Source organism: Aptenodytes patagonicus, chromosome 27 (genome assembly GCF_965638725.1).
Source record: "Aptenodytes patagonicus chromosome 27, bAptPat1.pri.cur, whole genome shotgun sequence".
In the NCBI taxonomy this organism is placed as follows: Eukaryota; Metazoa; Chordata; class Aves; order Sphenisciformes; family Spheniscidae; genus Aptenodytes; species Aptenodytes patagonicus.
This window is the reverse complement of record NC_134975.1, coordinates 1,390,232-1,416,281: the sequence shown is the minus strand read 5'-3', so window position 1 is coordinate 1,416,281 and position 26,050 is coordinate 1,390,232. Positions and strand designations below refer to the sequence as shown.

The 26,050-nt window shown below is 60.0% G+C and overlaps 1 protein-coding gene and 1 pseudogene across 1 annotated transcript; both read right to left on the bottom strand.

Annotated features, from left to right (window-relative positions):
• Positions 1-277: 277 nt before the first annotated feature.
• Positions 278-21,283, bottom strand: ASIC1 (acid sensing ion channel subunit 1). The gene is made up of 12 exons (XM_076360396.1): positions 20,668-21,283; positions 19,827-20,221; positions 18,512-18,707; positions 4,774-4,924; positions 4,162-4,289; positions 3,787-3,937; positions 3,639-3,695; positions 3,405-3,558; positions 3,227-3,318; positions 2,899-2,978; positions 2,667-2,771; positions 278-2,459 (listed from the first exon to the last, which is right to left on the bottom strand). The coding sequence occupies exons 2-12, from the start codon at positions 20,189-20,191 to the stop codon at positions 2,355-2,357; spliced, it is 1,584 nt and encodes a 527-aa protein (XP_076216511.1). The 5' UTR covers positions 20,192-20,221; positions 20,668-21,283; the 3' UTR covers positions 278-2,354.
• LOC143171461 (uncharacterized) lies at positions 5,250-7,279 on the bottom strand (annotated as a pseudogene).
• Positions 21,284-26,050: the final 4,767 nt, after the last annotated feature.

Below are 26,050 nucleotides of genomic sequence, written 5' to 3'. Positions count from 1 at the left end.
TCGCCACATTAGCATAGCACTTAGCAAAGGGACGCTTTAATGTGACTCTGTTCAACTTCAGCTCTGATGTTGCTGGTATTCGTGTGCGCATTTAAAGACGGTACTGGAAGTCTGGACCAAAGCTTTATCCTCCCTCCCTTCCTTTTGGTCTTGGCTCCAGGATTTCAGTGATGCCTTCAAGAACATCCTGGGATGATGCCGTCCCCACCTGCCTCCTTGGGGAGCATTTCCAGCAGCTCAGCAAGAGAGAAAGGCTCAGTGTTCATGAGTTATATCATTCTTTATATCATCGTTAAGAGTAGCAGGTATTGATGTACAATGCATCTGTCATCTTATTGTGCTTCCTATGAAAATGTGTGTACATAGTACAGATACCAGAGAGAATTCAACACTTTATACACTTGAAGGCATTCAGAGATCAGTAACAGAAAAAAAAATGGCACAAGAACAAGGCCTAAATGCTACTAGATGGGTATCTACACTGATATGATGCATATATAGATATATATATATGTACACATATATATAGTCATATATATTATATATAAGAAATATAAAATGCAGATGACATAATAGAAACAAACAAAAAAGTGTATGCTTCGACAGGTGAGCGTCAAGGTCAAATCCCAGCCCCATCTTTAAAAGCTTTAATGGGAAAGAGAAAGAAAGAAAATAAATAAGTGAAATGCAATGAAACATTAGGAAAAATCCATAAGAAAATTTATGGATGTGGCCGACCCGTCATCTTTGGGCGATCGCTGGATACAAAGGACTGACCCCCAGTTCCTAATTTTGGTCAGGAAGCAAATAGTTATAATAATGACAACAATAAAAACAAAACTGCAGTTTAGAAATAATAATTACTGAAAAGACTTATTGCAAAAGCTCTTAAAGATAAGTAGCACTTCGGCCCTGGGAGGGCTCTTGCTTGATGTGTGGGGCCTGGGGGCTGGCAGGGGCTGGGGGAGGCCAATTTCCACTGACCCTAGAGGGAAACGGCGGTGCGCTTGCGGGCCCGGGGAGCAGAGGCTCGGCCAGTGCTGGACAGCCGGACCCCGGCTGCCAGGGCAGGTCTCTGCGTGCCGGGGAGAGGGCAGCGACGGGAGGAGCAGCGGCGGTCCTGGGGCAGCGAGCCGGCAGGCACCCCAAAGATGCCCAGAGCTCGAAGTGCCCGGGGACAGCTGCTGTCGGGGGGTTCAGCGGGGTGGGAGCCTGCGGTCCCGTGGACCAGAGCACCCTGTGCCATGGGGTGTCCCTCAACCTATGAACCCTGTTGGTGTTGGGGCTCCTATGCCCGCCTGGCCGAAGTGGTGCCAAGGGGCTGTCCCTCATGGTGCCCCTGGCCGAGCTGGGCCGGTGGCTGCAGCTGAAATGGGGGCCAGGAGTTTTCCTTCTACCTTTCTCCCCAAGGATGGCTGTTTTTGGGGGCCGCACGGGGTAGCCCCAGGTTCCCTGGGAACAGGAGGGACTGTGGGGCAAGGCTGGCACTGGCCAGGCTGCGTGGACCCCAGGAGAGACGGGCAGGGAGACCACACCGTCGCCTGACCCAACGTGGCCAAGGGAGAGTGCCGGGTGGCGGGGTCTTCAATGACGAGGTGGCACCCCCCAGCTGAGTCCCCTCTGGTGCTCGCAGCCGGCCAGCGAGCTCGGTGGCTGGGCACCACTGTTCCTGGGGCAGGGTACCGAGGAAGACGTTTTGGAGAGGTGCAGGTGCCCCGTCTTCATGCGCATGGAGTGGCCAGGAGTGCCCAGGCAAGGGTGGGCTGCGGGCCACCGTGGTCCCAGGGGACAGCGAGGCTCTCTTGGGACTGCTGAACCCGCTGCCATGCCTGCTGGGCACGCCATGGGGCTCCTCGATGATCCCTCCTGCCAGGCACGGGGGTCCCAGCAAGCACCGGCCAAGGTGTTGGAGCAGGATGGGCATGGAGACAATGGACAGACAGACGAACAGGGCTGTGGATGGAGACTCTGCGGCCGAACGGCTGCTTCTTCTTGGCTTCTGGGTTTCTAGTTAAAAAGGCCGAGGGGAGCCGAGGGGAGGAGACGGGGCAGGCCCGTGCCCCAGCCCGCTGTGCGTCTTGCTCCCCGCGCCGCGAGGATGGCCGGGCTGGAGCGTCCTCGAGTCTCTGAACTAGCGGGGCAGGCGCGGAGCAGCTGCCGCGGGGGCTGCGCGCCGGGTTCGAGCATGACCCGACCCGACGACCTGCCCCGAAATCCGAGGCCGTCGCTCTTGTCCGTGTCCCACCGTGGCGAGGAGCGAGGTCCCCTAGATGTGTCTCTCTGCTGGCGCTCGCAGGGAGAAGGGCAGCTCTCTGGAGGGCTTTGGTAGCTCAGGTTGTACATCCAGACGTCGGTTAGCAGGTGAAGTCCTCAAAGGTGCCCCGGGCTGGGTGATGAGGTAGGATGTTGGCTGCGTACGTCATGCCTGCCGGGTGGCCCCGTATGCTTTCACAGGGATTCTGCGGGGCAGAGGATGGATGGGATGCTGGGGTCACTGGTTTCACCCAGACCCCCGCAGAGAGTGAGCCCTGTCTCCCCGCAGGTGCCTCTGCTCCTTTCCCAAGTGGTCCCCGAAATGGTGACCCCCCTCACCCCACGACACATCTGGGGCAGCCTCCGAGCTGCAAGAGGGGACCAGCAGCTCCCATGGCATGCTCGGCACTTACATGGCGTTTCACGTCGTCCATGCTCAGCGCGACGCCCTTGTCCGTGTTGTTCCTCTTGTGGTTCTTGCGGCACTTGCCCCGCCGGCACAGCCGGTGCTTTATCACCTGCGAGAGCCAGATTTCAGTACCGTGGGGGCTCATGGGCGACTCTTCCCTGTGTCCCACATGAGCATTTCAGTGCTCCAGGATAACCTGGGACCCCTGGCAGCCGTGGGACGGCAGAGACACTCACCTCGTAGGCGTAGTCGAACAGCTCCAGTACTGTGAGGATACTGGCCCCAATGAACAGCCCCATCTGCCCTCCAATGTCACCTGCAGAGGAGAGGGAAGCCATCAGGGTGGCGCGAGTCGGCGTCCAGTGGCAGAGGGAGCAGAGAAAGGGCAGAACTTGTCACCGCTGGTGTCACCAGCAGGGTGCCCCGCTCTGCATCCACGCAGTTGGCACACCCCGGTGCCTCAGGAACAGGGCCATGGTGCACGGGGCCAGCATGAGACCACCCTGTTGGAGGATGCCGGCTGGGCGCTGCTGCAGGGCCCCCGGCACAGCCACCAACACTCACCCAGCAAGCCGGCCACCTCGTATGCCTTCTTCTGCTCAATTGTCTCGTAGTTCAGGGCTTCAAAGAAGATATCCAGCACCAGGATGTTCTCCCTGTGCAAGGACATAAATGGTGTCAGGCTGAGATTTGGGATGGAGGGACAAGATACCGCCCCATCACCGTGGCCGCAGCACATTACCCAATGTACTGCTCCGACTTGTTGTACTTCTTGGCCAAGTACTTGGCAGAGGCCTTGCTGGGGATCTTCACCATGGAGAGCTCTTTGCCGTAGCGGGTCACGTTGCAGGGCATCTCGCAGACGCAGTACTCATTGTCCTTCTCCACCAGGAAATCTGGGCAGGGAGAGAGGGAGATGGAGAGATGGAGAAACCCAAGACCCACAGCTCAGATCCACAGAGCCGGGCAGCCTCACCTAAGGCTGGATCCGCGCACTCCTTGTACTGCTCCGGGGTGCAGTAAGGGGCATCGCCTGGAGGAGAGAGAAAGCAGGTTTTCCCCGTGGGACTGTCTCGGCAGGCTGAGCCTGGCAGGGGCCGGACCCTGCCACGCGTGGGGCTCACCCGGCATGTGCACCATGCGGCAGTTGCAGTTCTCCACCAGGTAGCGGGTCTCGCAGTCGATGCGGCAGGCAGTGATGCTGTAGGTGTCGTAAAACTCCGAGTCGCCCGCCACGGCCTTGCAGTCACCCCAGGGAGGCGGCAGGTAGATGAGCTAGGAGGGGGCAGAAGCCAGGAGTGAGAAGAGAAGCTCACCGGCCCCCGGCATGGCGGGGGGACAAACACCCTCGCTGCACTGGTCCCCAGGGCCGGGTCCCCCTCTCCATCTGACATGGGGGCAGGGGACAGGGGCACGAGGAGGAGGCTCAGCGTCCCACAGCGGGTCTAGCCCACAGCGCAGGGTGGGAGGGAGCACCCCAGACCCCCCCCAGTCCCTACCCGCTGCTCCTGGCAGGACACGAAGGTCTGGAAGCCGGGAGCCACTCCGAAGCCCAGCTGGTCAATCAGCGGGGGCTCGTCCTGGCTGTGGATCTGCACCTTGATCCCGGCTTCGAACGAGGTCTCGTCTGCGGCAGAGAGAAGCGGGGTGAGCATGGTGCTGTACCCTGCTCTGCAGGGCTGCGCCGAGCCCTGCTGCAAGAGGGACCAAAACTTCTCCTGTCTCCCACCCTTCCCCTGGGCAAATTCATTTGTTCACATGTCCATCCATCCATCCATCTGTTTGCTACGCCATGTCCTTGTCCCCTCCGCCTCTGACCCTCCTGCTCCAGCACCCGGGGAGAGCAGCAGGGAAAGTGTTTGCCTCTATTTATAAACAAGTGATGGCTGCTTGTCTAAACCGATGGGGAGTTGCCATGGCAAAGAGCAAAGACAAGGAGGAAAAAGGAAAGAAAAGGACCCGAAGTAATGAGAAATGGAAGGAGGGAAGAGGAGGGAGCCTGAGGGATGTGGACCCGTGGGGTGGGGAGCTGGGAAGGGGCTGGGAAGCACCCTGGGAGCTGCTGGTGACCAAGCGGACCTGCTGGCAGAGCCGCTGGGGCAGCGGGTTACCTGTTTCCCCCCACACTGGCAGGTACTCGTCCTGCTGAATGTCCAGCATGATCTCCAGGCCGTTGCCGGTGCCCCCCTTCATGGTGATGAGCCGGGGCTTCCCGTCCTGCCCCGCATTGAAGGTGTAGCACTTCCCATAGCGGGTGAAGACCTGCAGGAGAGGACATGGGGCTGAGACTGGGGCCCCTCTGCCGGCACCAAACTGCTGCCAGCGCCACAGCATGGAGCCAGGACGGCATCACCAGCCCCAAACACAGCCGTCCCCAGCCTGGGGGTACGATCCGACCCAGGCTCCTGTCCTTCGGGGTGTCTCTCACTGTTGGAACTGCCCATCTTTGCTCCAGTAGAGGAGGAAATGTTCCCCACGAAGGCACAGGGATGGCATGGACTCGGAGGAGACACTTCGCAGATTTACAGCACCTCGACCCCACAGACCCCGTGGCAGCCCCAGTTCCCTGAGACGGTGGCGCTCAGCCCTACGCCTGCACCAGCGCCTCCTCCAAGCCCCCCTCCATCCCTGCAGAGGACGGGGCTGGATGGGATCCTGAACCCCCCCGTCGCTCCTCGGCCATTCCAGCTAACGCCTCCGGCAGCTGGCATGTCTCCACGCCGCTGAGCTGCTGCCAGCCTGGGCAAGGGGCATGTGAGGCCAGTGGGCTGCAGACTGCACGGTGCCCCGCGGGCGGTGGTGATGCTGGGATGGAGGAGCCAGGCACCTCCTCTGCAAGCACAGCCCTGGGGCTGTTCTCCATGTCCTGCCAGCGGGTCTCCGCAGCCGGTGCCGTCCCCAACGCCAGCGAGACGCCCAGGTGCCGGTGGACAGGGCTGAAATATCAGCTTGTCCCTGAGCGAGCGGGCAAGGACAGCATCGCCCACCATGCCTGATCTGACACGATGCCGGCCGGAGCTGCTCCCCATGCCTGGCCACCTTGGGGCTACTCACCGCCGCGAAGTCGCCGGGGCCACACTGCTCGCCCCGGTAGCTGCAGCTCAGCAGCATGTCCTCCAGCTGGTGGCAAGTGCGGTTAAAAAACCTGTACAAATTTAGGGGCTTGTCCTCATCCCCGGGGCTGGGCTGGGCTGGGATGAAGCCCAGCTCCATCCCAGGCTCGTAGTCGACCAGGGGGGCCAGGTAGAGCAGGTCCTCGTGGCTAAGCTGTGAGACCCGCACACGGTTGATGTTGCAGAAGGTGATAGCGGGGAAGGTCATCTTGGGGCTGTCCTCCTCGCTGAGCAGCGTGATGTGGTGGTACTCCAGGTAGTAGACAATGCGGTCAGCCACCTGGTAGAGGAAGACGGAGAGGGAGAGGAGGAAGGCCAGCGCCCAGAGCGCCTGCCGAGCGCCCAGGCTGCCCTCCACAAAGATGTGGCTCAGCCCGTGCAGCGTGCAGCTGCTGGCAAAGGCCACAAAGTCCGTGGCTGCCCCCGCATCCTCTTCCTCCTCTTCATCCTCCTCCTGCCCATACAGAAACTCATCTGCTCCATCCTCTCCCCTCCCAGTGGCTGCAGCATCTCTTGGTCCTTCCTCGCTGGAGAAGGAGATGGTGCAGAATATCTGGAGAGGCATTGTCCAGCGTGGGGGTCCCAGCTCTGGCGTGGGGGTCCTGACCCCCACCCTGCCACAGCCTGGGGGTCTTCGACGGTGGGTCGGTTCCTCGGGGTGTGAGTGAGAGGGGCTGGGGGAGAGCAGGGAAGGAGGAAGGGGCAAGTTCAGAGAAGAGAAACGGAGAAGGGAAAAGGAGCGAGAGGCAAGCGGGAGTGAGGGAGAAGAGCAGAGGGATGCTCAGAGGGGACGGAGAGAGGAGGGTATATCAGGAGCAGGGAGGAAGAGAGGAGGAGCGAGGGGCGGTTCTGCGGGCTCCCCAGGTCCCCCGGGACCAGCCAGCTGCTGCTGGCAGGACGGAGCAGAGACGTCGCCGGCTCCAGAAGCACCGATGCGTTGGGAGCTCCTGGTGCTGCCTGGGGGGCCTGAGGGGCTGCCGGGTCTGGCGAACACGGGTGTGCACGGGTGTGTGTGCAGGCACTCGGTGTGCTGCATACCCACACCGCATCCTCCATCCTCACTGTGGGGCAGCACGGCCCTGGCAGCCCGACTGGCTGCTCCAGCCAGGCCCTCCCCGCCGGGTGCCAGGCTGTTTCCGGAGCCACCATATGCCGGGCTCTCTGGGCTCTTCATCAGGGCAGCTGGAGCCAGAGGTTTTCCCAAAATGCTTGTGACACCGTCCTGCTGCAGCGCCCGCCCAGGCGGTGCCAGTGAGGGCGGAAGGATTCTGTGATGTCCCCAAGCTCTCACGGTGCTCATCCTGCCCTGGCAGCACCCGTCCCTGCAGGCTCATCTCCCCGTGCCGCGGGGCAGGAGCATGTGCACAGGGGCACCCGGCGAAGGCTATGTCCTGCGTGGTGCGAGGTCCGTCCTCCTCCAAGCCAGGGCTGCTTTTGGCAGGATTTGGGCGCTGCCATGGCTCAGGTGATGATTCTTTCTGCAGAACCCAGCCACTGTGCGGTGTGTCACCTCGTGCTTCCGATCCCTGTGGGGCACAGGGAGCCACCGCTTCCCCCAGGGGATGGCGTCCAGGCCTCGTGCTGCTGAGCTGGCTGGGGTTGGGGGTCCTGGGGAGGCAGCCCTGATGCAGGGTGGTGGGATGGAGCCGGCGGCCAGACTGGCTGCCGGGAGCAAAGGCGTCTCCTCCCTGCAGCCCTGCAGCAGCACAGCCCCTTCTTGCGGTTTGCTATTTTCCTGCACTCAGCACTTCATAAAAGCATCTGATGCGACCACAGAGCAATCTCCAGCCCCATCCCAGCACCGCAGCCGCCATCGCCGGCCCAAGGGGACAGGGAGCATCTAAATATGGCAGCACTTTGATGCACAAGAGCTGGATGGGAGGTTTTGGCCAATGCCCGGGTGCGATGAGCATGCCCTAGCCTGCTGCTTTGGCTGCTGTGGCTCCCTCCCCGCATGCAGTGCAGGGCCCCGGTCCCTGACCACATCCCGGCTCACGGATATGGGCACCACCAAACCAGGCGAACAAATGCAACCAGGAAAATTGTACAAATCTGATCTGATACCGTGCAAAGTTATCTGCTCTTCCTGAGCAAGTGACGCCGGTGTAATGGGCAGGGTGGGCACTGGGGATCCCTGCCAGGGCAGACTCAGCCAAGATGATGACCGATGACGTGACAGGGGGTTGTCCCTTGAGAGGCCATCCTGGGGTTCCCCAAGCTCAATATTCCCAATAGAGCTCTTGTGTAAGAGGGATGCTGGCAGTTGCCACAAAGCTGGGGACGCTGTCAGCACCTGGGAGAAAGGGTGGGTGACCTTGGGGACGAGCACCAGAGCCACAGGATGAAATTTCATAAAGCTGAGAGCAAGGTCGTGCCTTTTGGGAGCAACCCAGAGAGTCTGAGCTGGAAACTCGTCCTGGGAAATGGGACCAGGGAGGCGGATTGGGTGGCTGGGAGCCACCATGCCATGGGGACCAGGTCACATCCCGGCCCTTTGCCTTTGATGGAGACGAGCTGCAGCTGCACCGTGGGCAGGGCTGGGCTATAAAGGCATCAGGGCTTCACCTGGGTGGGGGTTTGGGGGCATTGGGCTGGCTTAGCCCGGTGGGAGCAAGCTGGGAGGATCACACACAGACCGGTGCTAGAGGATGCTTTTGGCAGAGAGCAAGCAGGTACTGGCTGAGGTTGGGGTGGGATTTCTGGTGTTCCCCAGCTCTGGGACAGGGAGTTTCTGTGCAATGTCTGTAGGAGGGAGAGGAGAAGAAGAAAGATGGAAGAGAAGCCTGAGGGGGTTTGTTTAGCCCTGGCAGGGCACTGACAGGTGAGTGGTGCTGCCTGGGACCCTGTGGGACAGTCCCTGATGGTGTGAGTGAGGGGCTGATCCGATCCTATGGCATGGGGAGGTTTAACGTGTCTTCCTGGGAGCAATTGCAGCAGGGAGAGGGAGATGCTGTAATGAAAACACTCCATCATCAGCTGGGGCCATTAACCTGCCTTGCTTGGCTTAAACAGCTTGCGGAGAGTGCCAGGGCTGGTTCCCAGCAGCCGTGTGGGGCGGTGAGGATGAGCGCTGCCCCGGCTCCGGTTACCATCGCCTGTCCCAGAGCTGACACTCGAGCCGGGGTGAAGGTGACCGGGGATGGTCACAGCCAGGAGCACGGTGGCGCTGGCGCTCAGGGGAGTGTGTCCTGACTCCATGATTGGGGACAAACTGTGGCTGTGTCCCCATGATACAGGCAGGGGGGTGCTGTCCTGGTTTGTGCAAGTTTTGGAGATGCTGGAGGAGTCCTTGGGCTCGTTCCAGCTCCTCCCTCGCCAGGAGTTATTTTTACCCTCTCTCAGGTAAAGCTTTGGTGGGGGAGAGGGACGGGGGATGCTATAATTAGTCGTGACATCAGCCCCCGTGGCGGCGCGTGCTGGGATGATGCTGCCACACCCCGACCCACCGCTGGGGACCAGGGATGCTCGATGCCCTCCTCCCTGCCGCAGCGAGGGACGCGGGATGGTGGAAGTAGCCTGTTTTTTCCTGGCTCTGGCATAGTGTTTGGCCACTGTCCTGGGGCAGTTCAGCCCCACTTGCTGCTTTGCAGCTTGTCACGGGCCTGGGAAAGGAGGTTCCCCGGAGCGGGGGAGCACGGAGGCGGCGGGAGGGGGGAAGCGGGAGGGGGATCTGACGGCAGCAACCGCACATTTCACAGCCTGTCATGCTTTAATGGCAGAGGAGATCAAAGCTGGGATGGAGTTATTCATAGAGATAAACCAATCCCCGAGGAGGCGAGGAGAAAACAACATTGCAAGCTCTGTTATCCCAGGCCTGCAAGAGGCAGCCCAGCCCTGGGGAGGTTGTCGCAGAAAGCACCCCGGGAGCTGGACCCACTTGGTTTTGTAACGGGGTGCTGCCTGTCCCTGCCAAGGACCGGCTGAGCCGGGGCCGAGCTGCCTGCATCATCCCTGAGGGTGCCTGGAGGTCAGAACTGACTGGTGGGAAGGGATGAGACAGGGTGCAACCCCACAGCAGCTGGGAGCAGGATTTGGGGGATGGATATTTGATGGGGGATGGATATTTGATGGGGCAGATGGGCACCCTGCAGCTGGGCTATCCTGCTCCCGTGACACAGCTGGGTACATTGCATTGGAGGGGAGAAGAATCAGGTTTGCAATGTGCTTTGGACCATGAAGGTGCTTTGCAGCTCCCAGAGCTGCCAAGATGTTGGTGGTGGCACCCGCAGTGCCTCCATCGCTGGTCTGGGCAGGATGAGCTGCTTTGGGATGGCTTCGTGGCTGCAGATCCCCTCCCCGACCCTGGTGAGAGGCAGAGTCGGGGCAGCCAAGCAAGGTGGGATTGCCTGGGCAGCCAGGATCTCTGCTGGGATTAATCCTGCTGCCCCTTATCAGATGCTGCCACCTTGCCTCCGCTCGCTCCACCAGCCAAGCCGGGCGCAGCTCGTGTTATCCAGCCCTTTATCCCCCAGATTAGACGCTTCACAGTGGATTAGCATGTCACATTCTAATGCAGAAAAATTGATGATTAAAAAGGAGTTTTTCCTCTGTATTATTCCCCACCTCCGCCTCCTCTCCACCCCGTCCCCGCGGGCCCAGGCAGCCCAGCCCCAGCCGTAGGGACTGGTGATGCTGCGGCGCTGGGTGATGCGGGAGCCCTGTCCCTGGCTCGCACAGGGAATGGGAAACCAAAGGTCCCTTTGTGGGACTGTGCAGGGCTGGCGCACTCCGTCCCAGCTGCTTTTGGTGGAGGGGCCGGGTGCTCCAGGTCCCTGTGCCATCCTACCCCGTGTTATTGGCTGCAGACCCAGCCTCTGCAGCACAGGACTTTAATAAAAAGCACATTATGGTGAGTAAAGCACTAAGTGGACTTCATTATGGACCCGGGGCCTCCCTGGCTCCCGTTGTTCCATATGATTTCATATCAGATGAGCCTTATCTCCTCTCCAAACACCTCCATTTAAACTCCATTAATCTTTCAAAGCTTCCCTGGGCCAGCGCTGCTGAGCGCTTCCCAGCCAGCCCAGCTGGGTGCCAGTGCTGCTGCCCCAGGCAGAGGCCACTTGCAGCCCCGCTGGCTCGGGGTCTCTTGGGGGCTCAGCTGGGACCCCCTGCAGCTCTGCAGGCAGTCGAGCATGTACTTGTGGCCAGGCCCTTCGCCATGTATCTGATGTGACGGCTCCCACAGCCACCTTATCCTTCTTGCCGGGGATCTATTTACGCTCCTATAATTGAAACAGTTTGTAATGCTGAGAGCTTCCCGGGTGATTTACCCGTTGGTGGTGTCCCTTTGTGCCATGGAGGGGTCACCGAGACTGCCGGCTCCTGCCCTGGCGGGATGCGGAGGATGCTGTCGAGGTGCCACTAATTCCTGGGCGGCTGGGATTGTTCTGTGTGGACGCTTATCCCAATGCCTTTCCGTGTTTCCTGCCCATCACAAATTGCCCATAAGCAGGTTGCAATTTTTTCCGACATCCTTCACAATTGCTTAAACAGTTCGTGCAAGCAGATTCAAGCCGCTGGTTTCATTCGTGGGGAGAAAAAAAAATTGTATTCCTATCTGGTTTTCTTGCTGTGCTCACTCGCTCTGGCTCTGCACACATCATGGTTTTCAAATCTAATCTAATCCGAGCAGGGTGGTTACGCAGCCCCGGCGTGCGGCTGCTCTGGATGGGTCTCCCTGTTGCTTTACTGGGCCATGAGGCTGCCGGGAGAGCAAGGAGCAGGGGGCTTAAAATCCCTGACAAACTGGAGGGTGAGTGGGAAGCACCCTGCCCCAGCACCATCCTGTGCCCCATCTCTGTCCTTATGATAAAAGCCTGGATGCAAATGCACCAAATGCACCAAACCCACCATACAGGAAAAAAAAAAATTCCCCAAAAATAAATAAAAGGTTATAATATCCAAATTTTGGGGCATGTATAAATAAATAAGAGCCTGAGATGGTGAGGAGCTTCTCCAGTCATGGTTGTTGCAGGAATTGCAGTGATGTCTGCTGCTTAGAGAAGCCCTGGCTCAGGCCAAACTCTGCAGGCGATAAAACAAAGGCATCTATAAAAAGCCAGATAAATTAAAACCAAGGCAAAAGGCTGTGAGACAGTTAATTTCCTGGACCTCCCTGTGGAGATCTCTGCCTTCTGCGCAGCTCCGTGTGCTCAGGAGACCTGCCCTCCTCTGTCCTGGCTTCTCCCCACCTGACATTGGGGGGAGAGAGGGAAAATGGCACCAGGAGGTTTCCTGGGCAGATTGTTTGAAATACCCACAGTCGGCAAAGGCGCCACGTGCCTCGCTGCCGCTCAGCCTGGGCCTCAGATAAAGACCGAAGGGAGATTAAGGGGGAACAATTTGGAAAAATACCATAAGCTGGTGGTGGTCCAGGGCTGCGTTTCCAGCCTGCGGCTCCCTTGGAGGCCGGCACCCATGGGGCATATGTGCCCAGGGTACCCCATCCGCGGCTGAGACATCCTTGCCTCCTTTGCGGCCCGATAGCACTTGAAAGCTTACTCATCTCTTCCAGCAGCCACAGATGCCATTAAAGCTTGTTAATAATAATTAATAATTCATTTATTAATGATTCTTTATGTGCAAAGGCATCGCAAGAGGAGCAGGAATGGCCTGAGGTGCATCTGAGTTGCTCCGAGCTCGTGGCATGACACTTCTGCGTGTGCATGGTGCTCCCAGGTGTGCATGACGCCTCCGGGTGTGCAAAGTGCTTTGGGTGTGCGTGACACCTCCGTGTGTGCATGGTATATCTGGGTGGGCATGACACCTCCGAATGTGCACAGCGCTCCTGTGCGGGGTGCGCTGCTGTGCACCGTGGCTCTAGGCATGGCTGTGCATGCTGCTGGGGCTGGACGTTGCCCCTGGGCAGGGCCAGGGACTAAATGACCCCTGGCTGGGCCTGATCCTGATCCTGCGTGTCCTTCTCTCTCCTTTCCTAATCACCTGCCGGGGCAGGTGGGAGTGATGTTGTTCACTGCTTAGAGGTTCAAGGCGCTAAATGATTTACCTGCTCTGTTGCAGAGCTGCTAATGAAGCGGCTGTGAGGCACAGGCACGTGTCGGCCTCCCGCCGTGCCGTGCCCAGCGCCGATGTCCTCAGTCCACTTGTTCCTGACTCTCTTCTGCGCCGGCTCGGCCAAGATCATGGTGGGTTCAGTGGCACTGCTCCCCTGCAGCAACGTCGCCGGGGTTGCACCGCGGCATCACTGTCCCGCTGCAGAATGAGTGTGAAATGCAACTGGCTTCGAACAAGAGTTGCCATCTCCACGTTAGCGTCAGCATGGGGTGAGCAAAGCCACAAGCAGCCGAGGGATCCCCAATCCTCCTGCCTGCACCCCACGAGCAGCCGTGTCTGGAAAAGCTTGGATGAAGCTGGGGAAAGGAGGCAGCTGAGGAGCAACGCTCGCCGGCGTTTCTGCTCCGCGCCTGAGGGCTAAACAGCTCACGGCTGCTTTCTGGAGGATTTGCTTTGAGCGAAATACCATGATACTTGAAAGTCTCCGAGCTGCAGATGAGCCAACAGAGTCGGGGCACTCCTGACCTGCTGTGCTTCCCGGGAGAGCCGAGTCACCACCAGCAAACGGCTGCGGTCCCGTCCGCGGTCCCATGCGTGGCTGCTCCTCTGCTCCATCACCTCCAATTATCTTGCACCAGGCAGCCCACGTCCCACTGGGTTTCCTTCGTTTGTCTGGAAAATGATGCAACCTCTGGGGTCTAATGATGCTGCTGTTTGACAGCAGAGGCCGATGCGGAGGGTGAGCCTGGCCGGGAGTTTGCAGATGATGCATGCAGGTGGGGATGGCACGGCCGGGCCCCGGGGAGAACCGCCAGGATGCCGGAGGTGAATCGCCACTCAGAAATAACGGATACACGCGAGCAGTTTCAAATGCTTGTAAGTTATTTAGAAGAACCATGTGCTGCTTTAAAAAGTGATTTACGTAAATCACTTGAAAGTCTTACAGAATTTGTAAACGTGCCGGGTCCATCGGGCACTGTGGTGGGAGCTGCCGGAGCTCAGCGTGCCGCCGGGGACCGGCCCCAAACCAGGACGACGGTGCTATTTCGGGCCAGTGGCCGTCCCTGCTGCCCACATGTGGCCCCCAACTTGTTTTTCCAGAGCCAGATTGGCCCATGCGGTTTGTTTATTAACTGCCTAAAGCTCCAGGAAATATCTGGGTATCAGTAATTCCCGTGCCCGGTCTCTCCAGCTGTGTTGGAGATGCTTTTCACTCCGGCTCTATGATTATCCACTAATGCTGCGCTGTGGGGGAGCTCCGCTCACCGTGTGGCTCCCGGGCTTGTGACTGCTGCAGCTCTATGTGGGGCCATGGGGTGCTGTGGGCCAGATGCCTGGGTCCCCCGGTGGGTGCTGGGCCGCGGGTCCTGTGGGGCTGAGGGTCGAGGTAGAGCAGGGAGACCAGCAGCATCTTCTGGTTGAGTACCCTGAGACCAGCAGCCTGAGCGTGCCCCATTGCACCCCTCCCTCCGAGCTCCCACAGGTGCTGGAGGACATCCCGGCACCCACCGATGGGGCAGGTTTGAACGACACAAGGGTTTTCTTGCAGGAGGAAAAGCCACGGTGCTCCTGGGGTGGCGGGAGCTGACCCCCAACGCACACCAGCTGAAGTGAGGTGGGCTAAGCAGGGGGTTCAGGGGGGTGCAGAGAGGCTTTGGGGGTGCAGTGGGGCATGCATTGGGGTTTAGCAGGGTACGGGGGGCACAGCGGGGTGCAGAGGGGCACAGCGGGATCTGGTGGGGTCCAGTGGGGTTCACCAAGGTGGAGTGGAGTTCAGAAGGGCAATGGGGAGGCTCAGCAGGGTGCAACGGGGTGCAGTGGGGTAGAATAAGATGCCACTGGATTCGTTCTCCATCACAGCAGCCCCTGCATTGCTCCGGAGATGGGAGGAAGGAGAGGAGGAGTGTGGCTGGGGTTTGCCGGGGCTGCTCCAGACCTTTCCTGTTACCTCCCTTGCTCTTCCTCCGTGCACTCAATATTTCCAGGGCAGAAGATGCAGAATCCAATGAAAAAGGCAGCAGCATGATCTCTGTGTCAAACTCAATTCTCCCAAGTGCCAGCTCAGCCCCGGAGCCTCATGGAAATGGTCCAGAGGACTTAATCCTCTGCAGTTTATCGAGAATGTCCCGTGCGCTCTGCCCCAGGGCTCCCAGCTCCCATGCCAGGCTCAGCCACTGTGCCCTGAAGCAGGGCGATGACGAGGAGTTGAGGACATGGCTCACTCACGGGGTGTGAGAAGGAAAAGCTGCAAATGCACATTGCACCGTGCCAGGCACGGCTGCTCGCATCACCCCAGGCTGCACCGACCCCCAAAAAGGGGCTTCACGAGCATGGGGCACCGTCCCGAGATTTAATGCTGGTTTTACATGGGGCAGCCCCAATTCCCGTCCCACGGGCCATACTGGGGCGTGGAGAGGAAGCTTATCCTCCGGGTTTCTCCTTTTTCTCTGGGATGGAGAGAAAATTAATGGGGTTTAGAGCCCAGAGACAGGAATCCTGGGCCTTTCCCTTGCTGGGCGAGGAGCAGATCCATGGGAGATGAGCAGGGCTCCGGGGGCCCTTTGCCAGCGCGGGGAGGGAGAGGAAACGCAAGCTGGGAGCTGGCGGGGCCGTGCGTTCCCGCAGAGGAGTGAGGGCTCGAACTTATAAATAATGAAGTAGCAAGTGTGAAACATTGATCTCTGCTGCTAATGAGCACATTGGGGAGCACAGTCCCGAAATGGAGGCAACAGCGAGGGCAATTCACCCTTCCCTGCAAAGGGGAACCGGGCAGCCGCCCCCTGCCCACCCCATGCACGGCCCTGTGGGTGCGAGGGTCTGGGCACAGCCCCGGTGATGGGGCCATCCTCAGCCTGTGTCTCTCAGGGCTGTGCCCTGAGGGGGGTCAGGACTTGCCCCTCAGCCTTGTGTTTGCCCCTCTGGGCTTTAAGGCCATGCCAGGATTTTGGGGCTGGGGAGAGGAGATGGCTGCACCTCCCTGTGTGCGTCCTTCTCCCCACCCTGGACCGCTGCAGTGGGGGAGCTTTGGTGGATGCCAGACACCTCCGTGGTGCTGGAGGGGCTGTGAAGAGCCAGGGCAGAGCTGGGGTGGGCCAATTGTTTCCCCCTGGGTCTTCTTGGAGGGTTCAAACCCCTGTATGGAATGAGTCCAAGCCCGGTCAGCTCCACCTCTGTCCCTGAAGCATCCCTGCATCCTGCACGCTGCTGCTGCTGCTGCTGGGGAGCACCCAGCCCCCATGGTGCACTGGCCAGGGTGGGTGGAGGTGGAGGGGGATGAACAATGCCAGGGACCCTCTGATGTGGCCTGGTGATGATCCAGGATGAAAGAGGAGGTGGGAAAAGCCCGTGTAATCCCAGGATGGGCTTCCCCACGGCATCCGGCACGAGCCCTGTGTGCTGGGGGATCCTGTCCTGGCTGCAGGGCGATGCCGTGGGCTGGGGCGGGCGGGCTGAGACCCAGCCCACAGCCCCCCTGGGATGCTCCTGGGTGGGTGCATCACAGGGGCACACGGGCAGTGCTCTCAGCACTGGGGGGGACCCTGGGCTGCTGTGCCTGCCCCCCAGCGATGCTCTCCCACCGTCTGGCAGTGCGAGGGGGAACGCAGGCAGGAGGCAGCTCCTGCCACCTTATTGTCACCCCGGATGTTTCGGTTACAAGCAGCCCCTCATTTGCATTCGCCGCGTCTCCCCCGAGCCCTCCCTTCTGCCGGGGACAGATAACGCAGCGGCCGCGGCATGTTGGGGCCGCGGCGCTGGCGGCAGAGCTGTGGTTCTTCCCATCGCCTCCTGCGTCGGCCAGCATCGGCATGCAGCCAGCATCACCCGGGCGGCCACTCACCCCCCAGCTGTCCCCATCGGCCCCCCGGCTCTCCCCACCGGCCCACAGCACCGAAGTTAAACGGTTGCAAAGGGGACAGGCGCAGGGAGAGGACCGACATGCATCCCTGCCTGCATGCAGGCAGCTCCCCCCAGCCTGTGGTGTCTGGGCAGCCCAGAAATCCTCCCTGGCGAGGCCCCTCTCCGGACACAGCATCTCTGTATCAGCGAGAGGAGAGGGGCAGCGCCGGCTGCAAAAGCACCCGCTCGGTGCATCCCACTAGCCTGGACGGTGCAAGGGGCTTCCCGAAATGAGGTGAACACAGCCCCTGCACGGGGCGGTGGGAGCCCCATCGGGGCGGCATGGGCTGGAGAGAATGATGGTGCATCACTGGGTGATGGTCCCTGGCACCCACCAGCCTTGACCGGTGCCACCAGGCCCAGAGCAGCACCGAGCCTGGCTCAGCCTGGGCGAACGCGGTCCGAGCTGGGAGGAGGGAGCAGCGAGGCGGCAGGAATTAACCTGTCAGACAAACCCCTCTAAAAGCTTCTGCGAGCCCTGGGACCCCTGCGCAGGGACGGGGCAAAGGTTTCCTAAACAGCTCAGCAAGACGGGGCGGCTGCCGGGACCCCGCGTGCGGGCACCACCACCCCCAGCCCCGCCACACGCAGACCTGCCTGTGCAAGGCTGCAAGGGGAATCCAAAGAGCAACATAAATATAGCACAGAGCCAGCTTTTTCTAATCAAATCCATTAAATCATCCCAACCTGCTTGCAAGGAATAATCCAGACAGGAATAACAAACCAGCTGCGAGTCTATTTTGCTTTTGCTGGTTGGAGGGGATGCAGAAAGCATGGATTTGGACCCCAACAGATGAAGGCAGGGAACCGGGACGAGGGTCCCTGAGGATGCTTTGGTGCAGAAAACACGACCGTGCACTGGGAAGAGCCCGGCGCCAAAACCGGCCGGTGGCCACACGCAGGCTGGGACCCAGCCCCGCTCGCCAGCCCCGCTGGAGAGGATCCAGCCCCCTCCGGGCTGCAACTTGCCTCCATTTAACAAATAAAACGCCTGATGGTTGACAACAGAGAACTGTTCTATGTAAAGAGCCTGTCAAGGGAATTTAATGCAGATGATTAAAATCACCCGAATTGTGCTGGGACCTGGGCAGCAGCTCCGCGGATGCCCAGCCGGTGCCTTGGCGTGCTCGGCGGCTTCGTCCTCGCTCGGCATGGGATGCGAGTGGGACATCCCTAGGCTGGGGACGAGGACGGGGACCCTGAACAGCACTGAGCTGCATGCTCCACGCTGGAGCCGGCTCAGGAACAGCCACGCCGGCTGCCGAATTTATTAGGCAGCACCCGAATAGCCGGCACTGTTTAATTCCCAGCTGGACCGGGGAGAGGCAGCCGCAGGGGGATAAAGGCTTTATTGTGTGTTGGATCCGTGCACCAGTGCGAGACGCAACCTCTGTGGTGGGGCACAACGCTGTGCCATGCCACAGGGACCTGCTTTTCCCGAGGGATTGCGGGGCTCCCTCGGGTCCCCGCCGGCCATCGCTGTGGCTCTCCCTGCTTTTCCACTGGTGCCTCCTCACCACACAGCAGTTTCCAGTGCGAGGTTTCCAGCCCGCCATGCACAACCCAGCTTTGCAGAGCCCAGGTGATCCTGGGGATCTTTGCCCATGCGGGAGCACCCCGTGTAGCTGCACTGAGCAGCACGCGCTCCTGGGGAGCACCTGGACCTCTAAAACCCACCGGCATCCCCTGGCATCCCCTTAATGAAGATGCTGCCGGTCCTTTCCAAGCTGAAAGGAGGCAGGAGCAGCTATAGACGGACAAACCCCCTCCTTGCATGGGGGGGGGGAACGTGGCATTGGGCCGGGGCCGCGGGGGCACTCACCACTTTGAAGTCTTCGGGGGTGCATTGCTCCCCACGGAAGAAGCAGGACAGCAGCATCTCCCGGATGTCGTGGCCAGCCCGGTCATAAAACTCCAGCATGTTAAAAGGTTTGGGCTTGAAGTTTCGGAAGTTCGCCTTGTCCTGCAGGATTTCCAGCTGCTTTTCGTCGGCGGTCTGGGTGTCTGGGATCTCATATCTTAGGGGAAAGAGCAGGCAGAAGCTCAGGCCTGACCACGGCAGCTGCTCCCGCCAGCGAAAGCCATTTGGGCTTCACATGAGCTACTTCTGTCCCGACCCCGGCGTGGGCTCAGCAAAGTCCCAGGCACTTTGCATGTGGCATTTTCAGAGCATTCAACAGCACAAAGTGGCCCAGAGGCACATGAGAGGCGGCAGGAGGATGGGCAAGGAGGATAAGCTGGGCAGCGGCAGCGGCCACGTACCAAACCCGTCCCACTTGCCCCAGAGCTGGTCCCGCAGCACCGGCCCTGGTTGAGGCCAGCCCAGCCGCCTGCCCTGTGTCTTTGGTGGCATCACGGCTGCAGGTGGTGGCCTGGCCGGGACGTGGGCTGAGTGTGCTGGGTCTCAGCCCCCGGTCTCATGGCTGCAAACCCCTCCCCAGGGCACGAGTCAAGGCAGCGGTGAAGCCCCTTGGCAAACGGCACAGGCAGGGAGTGCGCCTTGCTGCCGGCACCAGACTCACGGCAGTGGCTTGGCAGCACCAAGGAGCCACTACAGCCATGGAGATGGGCCGGGAAGGGTGGGCGAGGGGCTTCCCTGTGAACCCTGCCACCGCAGAGTCCCGCGGCCCAAGGAATGGCACCGACCTCCAGTCCTGGTGCATGGGTGATGCTCAGTGGCTTCACCTGCTGGCATCCCTGGCCTCACTGCATGTGTCAGACACCCAGGACATGATGTCGGAGCCATGCATGCTGGATCCGCCCCGCAGGCATCCCAGGGTGGCCCTGGCCTTGCTGCATGTGCCGCGCACCGGGGATGGGCGCCATGCGTGCCGGATCCATCCAGGGCAGCCCAGCGTGGGAGCCACATACCCAGGAGCAGTAGCAGGACCTGGCGGCTCTCAGCTGCCGGTGTTACCACATAGTGGCCGCATCCAGCTGCAGAGCCAAACTAACTCAGGATCCGCTTCCTCACGGAGACTAAGGAGATGCCGCCCATGCCAGTCATGGAGTGCACCTCTCCAGCACTCGCTGCCCCACGTGGTGCGGGGCTGGTGTGGTGGCTGGAGCCACGCGCGGTGGCCTGCCCTGGCACACAGAGACATCACCTGGGGCCACCTCAAAGCACCAGCACCCACCTGTTATTGAGCAGGGCGAGGAGCTCGCCGGCGTGGTACAGGTCATTCTTGGTCACCCGGCTGAAACGAAACTCGTTGAGGTTGCAGAAGGTGACGGCGGGGAAGGTGAGCCTGGTGGCTGCCACCTCGTCCAGCTTGGTGACGTGGGGGTAGAGGAAGTAGTACTGGATGCGGTTGGTGCAGACGAGGGCGAGCAGCGCCAGCGAGCCCAGGAAGCACAGAGCCCAGACCACGCGCTTCAGCGACAGCCGCTCGTACGAGAAGATGTGCGAGAGCCCGTGGAGGGTGGAGCTGCTGGCGAAGGCCTGGATGCTCACCGGCTGCCCGCTGTCCACCTCCTCCTCGTCCACCTTCAGGTCCATCATGGTCCGCGCCGGCACCCTGGGGTGGCCACTCTGCCGAGAGGGGAGCCAGTGGGTGCTCAGTGCCGCGGCAGCCTCGTGGGTGCTGCTGCTGCCCGGCCCGCGGCATCCCCACACAGGGATGCTGGGGATGCACCCAGCAGCCCTCGCATGGGGCAGATGCTTTGCTGTGCCCTGCTCTTCCCCCCAAGCCTATATATATATACACACACACACACATATACGTGTGTGTGCGCGTATATATATATATATATATATATATATATATATATATTTATTTCGGTGCAGCCTCTTGCATTTCCTCCCCTCCCACCTCGTCTCTGTCCTCCCCATTCCATGGCAGGACTGGGGTGCCGTGCCCCCCCAGCACCCCGTCATATCCACCCCTCCCACCTGCCCCCCACCCCCCGGTCCCCCTCTGCCTCCCCCAAATGGCACCGGCGCATCGACAAATAGATGAAGGAATCGAGGATGCAAACCTGGAATCAGGGCTGGCGGCCGCAGCCGGAGCTGGGCTCGTTCTGCTCCGCGACGGCGGCTGCCGCTGCGACGCGGGTGCCGGGGCTGGGACGAGCCTCCCTCCACCTCTCGCCGTTGGGTGGGAAGACGGGAGCGGGAGACGAGCAGGCACGGAGGGTGCGAGAGGCACCGAGCCCGGCAGTGGCAGGCGAACCGGAAAAGAAGGGGGGGAATAAAAATAGCCTCGGCGGTACCTTGGTGCAAGCGTGGGAGCGGGGATGCGCCGGGGCCTCAGCACGGTGCAGGGGGACCGGAGGGGACCATCGCCGGAGAGGAGGCAGCTGCCGGGTGCGAGGAGAAAAGAGGGGGAGAAGGAAGGAGAGCAGGAGGCTGCTTCCCTGCCAAACACATGGATACCTCCCCCTGTGGCTATCTGGGAGCTGGTGATTTCTTCAGATGCATAATCCGCATGAAGTCATTGTCTGTGCGCTGGTGGGGCTGGAGGCCGCGAAGGGGTGCCGCAGGCCGGTGGGCAGCGAGGAGGAGGAGGAGGAGGAGAAGGAGGAGGAGGAGGAGGAGGGAGAGGCGGAGGAGCGGGGCGCTCCAGCGATTGCAGGCTGCTGGCAGGGGCTGTTGGTGCTGCTGGCGTGTGCATGTGGGTAATGTGTGTGTGCGTGTGCGTGCGTGTGCCGCTCCCATCCCCCAGCGCCTGCCAGCGATGCTCCGGCTTCTCGCTCTGCTGGAGCCCCCCCCGGCCCCCCCCATGCAGCCCTGACCCGGCTCTCCCTGCCACGGCCTCCACCGCCCTCACAGGCTTCACCCACGGGCGGCCCCAGCACCGGGGTGGGTGCTCGGACATGCTTGGGTTGGTCCTTTTCGGGAGGACTGAAGGTGGGCGCCTTCCAGCCCTTTCCGGCTGCCTGCTCGGGGCGGCAGCAGGGCACCACGGTGCCTCGAGCATCTGTCCCGGGCTTGCCTGGTGCAGCCCTGCTCCTCGCTGCCTGCCGGCATGGTCCCCGGTATGATGCTTGCTGTGATGGGGACAAGACTCTGCCGGAGGTGCTGGGCTCCTGCCCCTGCCCCGCGCAAGACGTGCTGCCCCTTTCCCAGCTATTCGCCTTCTGCCATTTACAGAGTAATCAGAAAGGTGCCGTTGTCCCCAGGGTGCTCCCCGCTCCCCGGGGCAGAAGGCACTGGGTGCTGGGTACTCTCCTCCTCCCAGGGCAGAGTAAGAGGGTTGCGCAGTGCTGCCCAGCTTCCCCCCAGCACCACTGCATCTCCAGCCCTGCCTCACCTCCATCTGCTCCCCATGACTGCCCCGGAGAGCGGGGTGCCCTCATCACCCGAGCCGAGCTGAGGGACGCACACCCCGCTGCAGACCTCCGCCCGGCAGCAGTGCAGGGAGCAGAGGCTGCAGCAGGCGCCTGCCCACTGCTCCCAGTAAGGTGACTGCAGTCAAATGGAAAATAGGTTTCAATGTCCTTTACAAGTGTGATGTTGGAAAGGGACAGCCAGACCTCAGGGTCATCCCAACAAGCTGTGTCCCTGCCCAAAGGTGCCTTCCCAGCACGCTGTCCCTGCCTGAACTGCGGCTAATGGGAGCATGGGCAGTTTGGGGTACAGCAGGGTCAGGCATGGGTACCCTGTCCCCAAATCCCGTGTCTTGGACACACTTGGTTTGGTCCTTTTCTGGAGCATCCTCTCCCAAACTGGGTCCTTGCCCGAGCAGGAACCCGGAGTTTTGCAGTGGGACCTGCTCAGGGACATCTGGGGGGGACAGAGATGGGGCCCAGGGACACCCCCGTGAGCCAGTGTCCTGCCTTGCTCACCGCTGGGCACAGGGACGACCCCTCCAGTGCTTGGAAACGCGGCTGCAAGGCCGGGAGAACGGCATTAGCGTTTCCAGTTGGCACCAGCTCTGCCTTTCCCTTCCCCACTCCATTCTGCAGCGAGTCGGCATTGCTCCTTGCCTGGACGACAACTGCCTGCTGATAGCCGTCTCTCCATTAGGGCTCCTGATAGAAGCCCGGAGAAGGATGTGCTGCTTGGATAAGGGATAAGAACATTTAAAAAGGGGTTGTTGTTCCCCCCCCCTCCTTTTTTTTCTTCAAGATGACAAGTCATTCTCTGCAGTGGTTTTATTGACAGTAAATCCACCAGCAGCGGCAGGGCTGCATGCAGGGAGGGATGGGGTTTCAGGCCAGAGCAGAGGCGCACGTGGACGTACGTGCAAGCCCTTGCTTTCCACCCAGTGGAAAACCCCAGTGAAGAAGCTCTGCATCTCCAAGCCACCCTGGCTGGAAAGCGCGTTTCCTGGGGGGCCTCGCGGGGCCGGCGGGGCCTCCCAAACGCCCCGGAACCCCTTCCTGTGGGAGCCGGGGAGGAGGCGAGCGGTCGGAGGAAACTTCCTCACCGCTGGCCCCCGGCCAGGAAGGATGCAGCTGCATCCTTGGAGTCGAGTGGAGCACGGGGAGCGCGAGCATTTCCGCGTTATTTTTCGGGGGAGCCACGTGAGGGTTGTATTAATTCCTGCCGAGAGAGGCAGCGGGACCAGCTGAGGGCTGTGGGATGGGTGAGGAGCTAACAATTAGCCCCAGATGATAATTGATAACAGCAAGACACCAGGCACAAAGGCTTAAAGGCCGGTAGCCAAGGGGTGGACTGGGACCTGAGAGTGATGGGCAGTGGGGTGTGAAGAAGAGGAGGTGAGCTGCTGTGGCCATATCCTTCCTGTGCAAAATGGGTGCTCAGTCCCAGCTCGGATCCAGTAGCCAGGGCTCCCCTCAGGCATGCCCACAGATCCAATTAGCATGAAAAAGTAATTAAGGGAAGGTGCTGCAGTGCTGAGGCTCCCAGCGCAGGCTTCAGCAGACAGGCACTGTCTTGGGAACACCCCGGGAGCTTGGGCCAAAGGATAACTCAAGCCCCGGGGCTATTTTTCTTGCCTTCCGAGCAATGTTTGTCTCTGTTCCGCCATGCACACCTTTGTTACGAGAACAAACTTCCAATCTGCTTCTTGGAAGAGCATCCGCAGGGCAGGAGCATCCCCAGGGCAGGGATGGGTTTGCAAGGACGGGTAAGAGATGCTTTTCTATGCTTTTTTGGGGGTTATGCCCTGTTATCGCTCCCTCCGTCAAGGCAGCCCTGGCTTGCAAATTGCTTCTTTATCTGCACCCGCCGCCCAGCTGCTGTACAGGAGGCAATTTAATTCATAATGGTCTATCAAGTACTGTGGGCGCTGGAGGTGCCGGGCACTGCTGCTTCCCTTTCCAGGGTGTGATGGCTCTGGGGGTGACTGGCCCTGCAACCTCCAGGATTGCATCGTGTATTTAAGGTGAGAGTTTTAATTGAAAGGCCACCAACGTGGCATGCCACAAAGCCCTTTCTGCTCGCTGCCGGGGCCACGGAGGCAGTGCTTTGGTGTTCAGGTGCTCGTTGGGAGGACGGTGCCGTTGTCTGCCCTGTGCTGTGTGCCTGGTGTTGCTCTAACCCTTGATGTCGGTGGGTGTTGCAAGGCTGGTGCGGTGTCCAGCCTCGCAGCCCTTCCTGCCACCCCATCCCATCCACGCCAGAAATTCCAGGGGAGAGTGGGAAAAATTCAAGCCCCCCTCGAAGGTGCGCTGAGTGACATGTAAAATATCTTCACAGCCGATCCCTGCTAATGGGTTGCAAATTGCTTCCATCAGCTCCGGTATTACAGATTGCTCATCTGAAATTGCTTCCAGGAGCCCATTTTGGGGCCAAACACTTCCTAGCTTGGGGAAATAACCATCAGCATCATTAGCAACAGTAAATTGTATTCAAATTGAGGCACCGTGGGGCCTTACTAGGACTTTTTACATGTGCCTTCCTCACTGGTGGGGTAGCTCCAGCATTAGGGGGCTGTTGCATCCGCACGGGGCTGGATATCACTTCTCCCAGCCCCAAGAGCCAGTCCCCATCGGCTGTCCCCATCGCTCCGGGCTGCTCCTCGAGGCATCGCTTTGCTCCAGCTCTGAACCAAGAGCAGCTCGGTTGCCTCCACATAGGCCCTGGTAGAGGTCCAGGGCTTCCTAATTCATGAGCACATCGTTAATTATCTGCTGGAAGCCAAAGCCTCAGCATCTCGGTGAGACTAACGAGGCTATTAGCAGAGCTGCTTCTTGCCACTGCTGGCTCTGGCTGGCCTGGAGCACGTTGCCATCCTGGGTCGGCAAACAGAGGAAGAGATAAACCTTGTGTTGCATCTTTTGGCTCCTATTTGCTCTTGCCGTTTAAACCACGCCTGACCATTTCTGAGACCTTTCCAAAGGAAACCCCCGTATCTAAATCCTGAGAAAAGAGAACCCAGCACGAGCAGCTCGGTGATACCGTGGGATTTCTAAATCAAGCACATCTCCGTCACCCAAGTGGCAGTAGATGCTAAGGGTCAAAGACAGCCTGGGCGGAGGGTCAAGCCGCAGCACCCGGAGCTGCTGCCTGCAGGAGTTACCAATGGGGTTATCCTGAGTAAAAATGCAACTGTTTAAAATCAGCAGTTTGCCTGCCTCCCTGCTCCGAGCTGCTGGGTCACTCGCCCCTGTGCAGAGTGTCTCTGTCTGATTTATGCTGTGTTGTGCTGTGCTCTCGCTTGCACCCGCTTGGCTCTCCCGGCGCGAGGAGCAGCCAGTCCATTAAACACTGAGTCATCCTCAGCGGCATTTAATTTTGTGAGGGGCAGCAGTTTGGATAATTAAAGGCCTCCGTGGCCAAAGCCAGTGGCTGTGGAGAGCAGGGCTGATGGGGAAGGCGAGGACACCCGGCAGCACCGATTAATCGGGTGCCACTGCCACGGCTGCGAGGCCCCAGCAGAGAGGTGGCTCCTCTCTCCCGCCATCCCCTCTCCCCCTTGCATTTTGGGGTGTTTTTTAACCTTTTCCTGCCTCAGACAAGGGCTTCCTTGGTCAGGTGAGTGCAATGATGCTCTGTGCTATTTCTGCCCAGATTACCCACATCCTGATGGGATCTCCCGTGGGCAGATATGCTATCTGGAGGCCTTGGCTTATTAAAAGGACAAGCTGTTCGTGGAGCTGGTAATAAAGCCATGAAAGCAAGAGTTGAAGGCACTAATATCGCTGTGCTCTGCGTGGGTGAGAAATTAGACAAGAGTTCCTCCGTGCTGATGGCTTTTTTTTTTCCTCCCCCCTATTCATCTTTCTCAACAATTATCTTTTATTTTGATATCTTTCTATTTAAACCTTCAGAACAGCGCTCAGGATAAAAAGGAGGCTGAATAGCTTAACAACCAGGCATCTTGCAGCGCGGGTGCGGAGGACCTGGAGACACAGAGAGCGATGGGGAAGGTGGCTCGGGCTGCCCTGGGATTTTGGCAGCAGGAACCATCCCCAAGGGCCAGGAGACAAACTCCACGGGGCCCGTCTCCTG

Coding starts and splice junctions, on each gene's coding strand:
- ASIC1 (XM_076360396.1), bottom strand. CDS start 20,191: ATGATGGACCTGAAGGTGGACGAGGAGGAGGTGGACAGCGGGCAGCCG. Junction 4,925..18,511: donor CCCCCGAAGACTTCAAAGTG/GTGAGTGCCCCC, acceptor CCTCTCCTGCAG/GTCTTCACCCGCTATGGGAA. Junction 2,772..2,898: donor TGTTCGACTACGCCTACGAG/GTGAGTGTCTCT, acceptor TGGCTCTCGCAG/GTGATAAAGCACCGGCTGTG.